The sequence below is a fragment of the Salvelinus fontinalis genome, chromosome 38 (genome assembly GCF_029448725.1).
Source record: "Salvelinus fontinalis isolate EN_2023a chromosome 38, ASM2944872v1, whole genome shotgun sequence".
NCBI classification, from domain to species: Eukaryota; Metazoa; Chordata; class Actinopteri; order Salmoniformes; family Salmonidae; genus Salvelinus; species Salvelinus fontinalis.
Genome location: NC_074702.1, coordinates 23,474,126 through 23,482,818, shown reverse-complemented (window position 1 = coordinate 23,482,818; position 8,693 = coordinate 23,474,126). Strand labels below are relative to the sequence as shown.

At 41.5% G+C, this 8,693-nt stretch overlaps 1 protein-coding gene across 1 annotated transcript in view; it reads right to left on the bottom strand.

Moving 5' to 3' along the window:
* Positions 1-1,091: 1,091 nt before the first annotated feature.
* Positions 1,092-8,693, bottom strand: part of LOC129837834 (high affinity nerve growth factor receptor-like) — a 41,000-nt gene continuing 33,398 nt past the window's right edge. The window contains exon 17 of the mRNA XM_055904297.1: positions 1,092-5,458. Coding sequence (XP_055760272.1) covers positions 5,273-5,458 — 186 coding nt within the window. The 3' untranslated portion in view covers positions 1,092-5,272. The remainder of the gene's footprint in view (positions 5,459-8,693) is intronic.

The following is an 8,693-nucleotide window of genomic DNA, read 5'->3' as shown; positions in this document are numbered from 1 at the left end:
TATTTGACAGCATTAATGTGTTTGTCTTCCAACTGTGTATAACAACTGTATCAGTTGAAATGTTGGATCATATAGGGGAGTACTGCAGTTATTTTCAAATACACTAGATGACAACCTTTCACTGAGCAATGATCTACTGTAAAACAACCACTGTTCTACTGCAAGACAGAACAACGTATTGGTGTATTTATGAATGTGAGCAGTAGGAGGCATGATTGTACAAGGATCATTTTTTTTGCTTGTGTAGCCAACAAGTATGTAGCGAATCTCTTGTTGCCAAGCTTAGCCCACCTCATCTAAGAGAGTGGAAAATATAGTTATTTTGCCAGATTCTACCAAATTGTGGTAACATACCATAAAATGTTGCTTATCTTGTTTTGAGGCAATTTGAGGTTCTTATTTTCTATCTGTCAGTGGGGAAGATGCTGAGATTGTGGTCTGTACAATTCAGATGGGGAATAGAGGCTCTCTATCACTCCTCTCTTAGGGTCTTAAAAGGGATGAGTGTTAATGAGGGAGTTGAGATAGTCGAGGCAAACTCGCTTGGCTCTAGCCATGGAAGGAAATGGGCAGTGGAAAGTACATCTCTATAGCGGGTTGTAGGTATAGTCCCGTCTTTGCCTGTAAGACGTGATTGGAAATAGTGGTCCAGCATGAGCCTAACAAGTGTTTTCATTTCCAATACACTAAAGAGAGGGAGAGAGCCAGCGATATAACATTACTCACAACCCATTAGTCCTCCTAAGGGAGTGGATATGGAGAAAAGGGAAGGAGAAAAAAAAGTGTAAGGTGACGAGAGGCTGCTGTAATATATCCAAAGTGTGTTTGTTTGTTTGGGGGGTGATGTAAGGTAATATAAAACTTTATTCTTCCAGTAACTGATGTTTGCGGTGAGAGTTCCAGAGAGAAAGTACTGCTGTGTGTAATTCAGGTAATTGATTACGGACCTCCACACAATGAAAGATGCTTTTGCAGGCTAAAACATTTAGGTACAATTAGTCTATATTTGTTCATCCTCAGAAATATGTTTAAAATATGTACTGTAAGATGTTATACAATTGGAAACTCTCCTCTTGAACCAAATGGTTGTTTTATTCATGGATAGACGATATACAAAGTGCTGGGGGAACAATATTTGAACATGACAATTTTTTTAACATCAATAAAGTAGATTTACATATTTACATTCAAAGGTGTCCCAATTGTTTTACTAGTCTTGTAAAACGTCTGCTTTTATTTTCAAGGTGAAAGGTTAAAAGGGAGAGTAGACCTTGTTGTGGTCTATAGGTTGTATCACGGTCTCTATTTCAATTCCATCTGTCACTCTCCTCCTGAAGTCTCGAGCATTGTTATCCATCTGTTACATGTGACACCATTTTGCTGTATCTCTCTCAACCATCTTGTCCCTTACTGGATTTCAGCAGCTTGCCTTGATGTTAAAGGCTGATGTTAAATGCTTTGGGGTCACTATAAGGCATGTTAACATGGCTATTTCCTATGAAAGCTTTGTAACTGTACCTGAACCTATGAGCTATAGTCTTGCATTGCATACACATGTTTTTCTTTGGAGTATACTCACTGACCTTGAACAGAGAAATCATTCTACAGTATTTAAATGCAAAACATTTAAGAATAGTATGTCAGGAAAAACACCTTCCTGGCCTTTAATAGAAGTTCCCCTGCTGTTTTTTCAAAAATATTCCTATTTTACAATTAGTCGTCTTTGTTTTGTCCTCTGACAGAAAAGGATTGCATATACAGTAAGACATTTTGAACAGAGTAATACATTAGATAAATAATGTATAAGTCAAAAGAATAACTATACAACTCTACTATAATGTTTGTAAATATAATATTGTACATTCGGATTTGAATTAGTAGGCGGAAAATGCAAAACATTGTACTGTATTCCTTTTGCTATAACCAACTGTAGTGAACAATATCAACAGTAGACGACGTCCGGTCAAACTTACTATTGCGCGCACACACACGCACGCACACACACACACGCACGCACGCACGCACGCACACACACACACACACACACACACACACACACACACACATTTTACTGTATTCAGACATTTTCAATCCAGATGATGGTTGGGTTTTGGGTTATAAACAAATTGGGTTATCAAATAAGATTATATTGATAAGGAGCATCTCTTAATGACCATTTACTTTTAGTTCATATTACAAATGCTAATTGATAATAGATATCCCAATACAATGCAAGTGATAACCATGAAGAACACAGACTTTGTATGCAGTTTCTTTACTATTGTCTGGGCTATGCATATGAAAAATGATTGATCTGACATAACTGCCTAACAATAGAAAGCTTTCTGATTAGTGCAATTGACTTGGCACTCTCTTGAAATCACTTTCACTCCTGCAGATTATATCACACAGCTTGAAAATGGAAAGATGGCGTCTTACTGTTACAATACATAATGGTCATAATGGTAAAGCACTTATTATCAAAATTGTAGAAGAAAGTTTGAAATTTCACCTACAAAAAGTATGCTCGGGCTTGAAAGTCACTAAAGTAATTAAACGTTTCCATATTCGCAGGCAACAGTAAATCCCGGAAAGTATTCAGACCCCTTGACTTTTTCCACATTTTGTTACGTTACAGCCTTGTTCTAAAATTTATTAAATAAATAAAAATCCTGAACAATCTACACACAACGCCCCGGAATGACAAAGTGAAAACATTTTTTATATTTTTTTTAGCAAATGTATAAAATATTTAACACAGAAATACCTTATTTACATAAGTATTCAGACCCTTTGCTAGGAGACTCGAAATTGAGCTCAGGTGCATCCTGTTTCCATTGAACATCTTTGAGATGTTTCTACAAGTTGACTGGATTCTACAATTTGGAAAGGCACACACCTGTCTATATAAGGTTGGCAATACATGTCATAGTTGACAATGCATGTCTGAGCAAAAACCAAGCCATGAGGTCGAAGGAATTGTCCGTAGAACTCAGAGACAGGATTGTGTCAAGGCACAGATCTGGGGAAGGGTACCAAAACATTTCTACAGGATTGAAGGTCCAAGAACACAGTGGTCTCCATCATTCTTAAATGGAAGAAGTTTAGAACCAACAAGGTTCTTCCTAGAACTGGCCGCCCGGCCAAACTGAGCAATCAGGGGAGAAGGGCCTTCGTCAGGGAGGTGACCAAGAACCCGATGGTCACTCTGACAGAGCTCAAGAGTTCCTCTGTGGAGATGGGAGAAACTTCCAGAAGGACAACCATCTCTGCAGCACTCCACCAATCAGGCCTTTATGGTAGAGTGGCCAGACGGAAGCCACTCCTCAGTAAAAGGAACATGACAGTCCGCTTGGAGTTTGCCAAAAGGAACCTAAAGACTCTCAGACCATAAGAAACCAGATTCTCTGGTCTAATGAAACCAAGATTGAACTCTTTGGCCTGAATGTCAAGTGTCAGAACTGGAGGAAACCTGGCACCATCCCTACGGTGAAGCATGGTGGTGGCAGCATTCTGCTGTGGGGATGTTTTTCAGTGGCAGGGACTGGGAGACTTGTCAGGATTGAGGCAAAGATGAATGGAGCAAAGTACAATGGGATCCTTAATGAAAACCTGCTCCAGAGCGTTCAGGACCTCAGACTGAGGCGAAGGTTCACCTTCCAACAGAACAACGACCCTAAGCACACAGCCAAGACAACGCAGGAGTGGCTTCGGGACAAGTCTCTGAATGTCCTTGAGAGCCCGGACTTGAACCCAATCGAACATCTCTGGAGAGACCTGAAAATAACTGTGCGGGCCTCCCGGGTGGCGCAGTGGTCTAGGGCACTGCATCGCAGTGCTAGCTGTGCCACCAGAGTCTCTGGGTTTGCGCCCAGGCTCTGTCGCAGCCGGCCGCGACCGGGAGGTCCGTGGGGCGACGCACAATTGGGCTAGCGTCGTCCGGGTTAGGGAGGGTTTGGCCGGTAGGGATATCCTTGTCTCATCGCGCTCCAGCGACTCCTGAGGCGGGCCGGGCGCAGTACGCGCTAACCAAGGGGGCCAGGTGCACGGTGTTTCCTCCGACACATTGGTGCGGCTGGCTTCCGGGTTGGAGGCGCGCTGTGTTAAGAGGCAGTGCGGCTTGGTTGGGTTGTGCTTCGGAGGACGCGTGGCTTTCGACCTTCGTCTCTCCCGAGCCCGTACGGGAGTTGTAGCGATGAGACAAGATAGTAATTACTAGCGATTGGATACCACGAAAATTGGGGAGAAAAGGGGATACAATTTTTAAAAAAGAAAAGAAAAGGGAAAAAAAGAAAATAATTGTGCAGCAATGCTCCCCATCCAACCTGACAGATCTTGAGAGGATATGCAGAGAAGAATGGGAGAAACTCCCCAAATACAGGTGTGCCATGCTTGTAGCATCACACCCAAGAAGACTCAATGCTGTAATCGCTGCCAAAGGTGCTTCAACAAAGTACTGAGTAAAGAGTCTGAATACTTATGTAAATGTAATATTTCAGTTTTTTATTTGTAATAAATTTGCAAAAAGTTCCCGAAAACCTATTTTTGCTTTGTCATTATGGGGTATTGTGTGTAGATTGAAGGAAAAAAACAATTTAATTAATTTTAGAATAAGGCTGTAACGTAACAAAATGTGAAAAAAGTCAAGCGGTCTGAAAACATTCCCAAAGGCACTGTATAGTCTGGATTTCTCCAATCATGCAAAACCATTCATCAGGACGACACCCGTTCAGTTACACAATAAAACACTCACAGTAAACACTTGACAGGTCTTCGCTGGCTCATCTTCTTCCAACCGCTCCCAGCCAGCGGCACACAGAGTGAGACGAGGCGAGCTGAGGCAGCATGGACCAGGAAGTAGGAAGTAACCCCCATCCCCATAGTCTTCCCATCGTTCCAGGGTAAAGTTTCTCTGAGGTACAGATCTGGGATCAGCTTCCCTTCCCCAATCCTATCCGTAACCATTAGTGGCCAAAAAATACCCAATATCAGCATCTAGGAGCAACTTCACCTTACCCTTCCCAACCCAATGGTCCCTATCAGAACAGATCCTAGCAAAGTCCAATCTGACCAAATATCCAATCAGAGGGGGTGTCGGTGTGGTTAAGACCCAAAGAGGTAAATGACAGCAATGCTTAGGTTCAGGATTGCCATAGCACAGTCCTTTACCTGACTTCCACCCCTTCCCAATACCCGTCATTCCTGACCGTAAGTTCCCCTACTTCCCCTTGCCTGGACACTGCCCCAGCCTCAGCCCCAGAACTCCTAGCCTCTACCCCAGGATGTCCAGATAGATAGGGGGACTCTTAACCAGGGACAGGAGGCGGCTGTGGATGTCCTTGATGACCAGTCTCTGCTGGGGCTCCCTCTGCCAGCAGCCCTGCATCAGGCTGTGTACCTCCTTGGGGCAAGTGCGTGGTCTCTCCAGCTCCCGGCCCTGTGTTATGCACTCGATAGCCTGTGGGGGCGCAAATAGAGGCAAAGGGAGGGGGTTAGAATTAGAAGGACTGCTAGCTCCAGTAACTCTAGGTTTTTGCTATGCTTCTTTATCTGGGGCTATTACCTCAGGGTTTGAATGTTTTCATTAATTTGACCAGACAAGCTCAAGCTACTCTAGAGAGCTTAAGGTGAAGACACTTGGGTAAGAACAATAAGTGGAGTTGTCAAGATGAGTCGACAACTTTTGTACAATTCTGGAGAACATTCTGTGAGAACCAAAGATGTTGCCTCTAATAAACTGGCGATCTTGCAAAACAATGGAACAGTATTCATCAGAAATTGTCAAATTCACACATTCTTACACTTGGCATGGCTCGATGCATTTATCACTGTCAAGGACTGAATTCCGCTATGTCGATTCCCATTCAAGGACTGCCCTTGGCCCCACATCACATAAAGAGCCAGCGACTTAACCCTTTTAAAGAGTTCAATATCCCTGACTTAATCCAATGAACTGAAGAGACCTGTCAGCACGGAACCTCATCATACTATAATACCCAGCTAGCACATTTGGGTCCTTGGAAGTTGTGGGAATGTGCGTTTTTGGTTTCCAATTTGTTCTGGGAACGAAGCCATTAATTTCCTGACCAGTAAAGCGGAATGTTTTTATAAAGTTCTGAGATTTGAAGTGATAATTTTGCCTGTTCTGGGAACGTTTATTTTTAGGTTCTGAGAACATTATACTATAGTTCCCTGAAAGTTTCCTCTGAGGTTTTATTAACGTTCTTAGAACGGAAATTATAGGTTATTTGAAGGTAATTAAATAACGTTCCGAGTTTCAATAACACTGCTAGCTTAGAATCATTGTTTTGAACTCCAAGCACAGATAGGACACATGGAAATTAATTTGCTTACGCATTAATCATGTAAACATTTTTTTTTTTTTGTGGCACAGCGTCAGTGAGATTCATACCTATGATCTTCTGTTCTTCAGCCATGGAATTAGTCCACTGCACTACCAGGATGGAGCTTGCATGCCATGTTTTTTTACTTATACAAAGCAATTAATTTTTGTCATTTTTGTCTATCTTTTAGGAAACTTTCTGTTAAAGTAATGAAACACCAAGAAAATAACGATTTTTGTCAAGTTTCCTAAATGTGCTGAGAATGTTTCAAAGCAACTATCCTGCACCATTCCCAGAAAGTTGTGGGAAGGTTGTATGCATAATAACCGTAGGACAACCACGCTCTTACCGAGCTCTAAGAAACATAAGGTTCTCAGAACCTTATGTGAACAAAAATGTATAGTGACTTTCCAAGATGGCCGCCCGTCTCCTTATCTTAGACCTACAGTAGATGGAGTGTTTGGGATGATTTATCCCTGCCTTCCCTAATTATACGACATGATAATTACACACGTCCATCATTGGCCGGGAAGGATTAAGTTAACAAGGTTAAACGTCATTGGCCCTGGGCAAAGATGAGACCCAATGAGATTAGAATTGAGTGGAAGGGAAAAGTGATCTACCCTCCACTTGAAAGGAAGAGGGTTCTAGTCCATAATGGTGCAGTTGCGGTCAGGACAGAGTCCACTTCTTGGGGTGCAACCTAAAAGGGTTGGACTGGGCCCACCATGATTACTATGAAGTCATTGATTGACTGTATAGCAGACGGGAAATCCTAGTGCTCTAGTCTCCTTCTATGATCAAACACTTCCCCCTCTATCCACTGGCTGAATGATGATGTGGTAGCGTATTTACACTTTGCCTGGACAATGTTCCATTACTCAACACAACTAGATATCAGAGTTATCCTGTTGGGGATGGGGGCGCTGTTTAGACTATTTATGCTAATGTGGCTAATTTTTTAAACGGCTTCCCACAAAATCCTTGATCGTACAATATGCATATTATTATTATTATTGGATAGAAAACAGTCTATAGTTTCTATAGGAGTTGAAATTTTGTCTCTAAGTGGAACAGAGCCCATTCTACAGCAATTTCCCTGACATGGAGTCAGATTTGAGAAACGTTGGCCACTTTTCTGAAGTCATTTAAACGGGCACTGTCGTTGCTATGACTATACGGACACTTCTTACGTCTTCCCCTGGATGCCTTTACGTGATGACGATTCCAACGGGCTCGATTGCTCGTTCACAGGCCCTACAAATGAAAAAAACCTTTAGCTAGCAAGTCTTTTCTTGCTGCGTAACGCGCGTGGAAGACACCGACCCTCTCCTGTTCCAAGCGTTAGTTTAGCCTGTTATATTTCTCCGGTCATCTTTTCACTCGTTATAGGAGTTACAAACATCACAAAGTAGTTAATTTAAAGCGTTTTATAGCAATTTATATCCGTTTAGTGCGATTTTGGGACATTTATTTTTGCAACGATGTGAAAAGTTGGTCACGCTTTTCAGTTCATCCCGAACGTAGTTGACATTTCCACATGGCAAGAGGACAGCTTTCCACCAAAAGACGATTTCTCCCAAGAAAGGATCCTTTGCCCAAGATACTGATGGAAGAACAGCTCAAGGTAGGACATTTTTATTATGATAAATCGTGTTTCTGTCGAAACATTTTAGTGGCTTAGGATGCCATGTTTTTTGACGTAGCTTCGCTTGGCGCAAACTGTATTGAAAAGTAAGGATAAATTAAAAAATGTAATAACGCAATTGTATTAAGAATTAAATTGTCTATCAATCCCTGTCCACCCTATATTTTTTAGTCACGTTTATGAGTATTTATGTATAAGAGTAGATCACTGTCTAAGTGGCGCAAGGACGTTTTCTTTACCAGCTTGTCTACATTTCACATTGTCTAACCATGATTTTGGTGGCTAAATATAAACATTTTCGATCAAACTGTATATGCATGTTGTAATGTGATGTTACAGGAGTGTCATCGGAAGAATTCTGAGAAGGTTAGTGAAAAAATTAATATCTTTTGGCGATGTTGACTTTTATCGCTCACTTTGGCTAGAATCAATGCTGGGCTGCTAATTGCTATGTGCTAAGCTAATATAACGATTTATTGTGTTTTCGCTGTAAGACACTTAGAAAATCTGAAATATTGTCTGTATTCACAGGATCTGTGTCTTTCGATTCGTGTATGCTGTGTATTTTTACGAAATGTTTGATGATTAGTAGTTAGGTAAACACGTTGCTCATTGTAATTATTCTAGTCCATTTGTGATGGTGGGTGCAATTGTAAACTATGCCATATACCTGAAATATGCACTTTTTTCTAACAAAACCT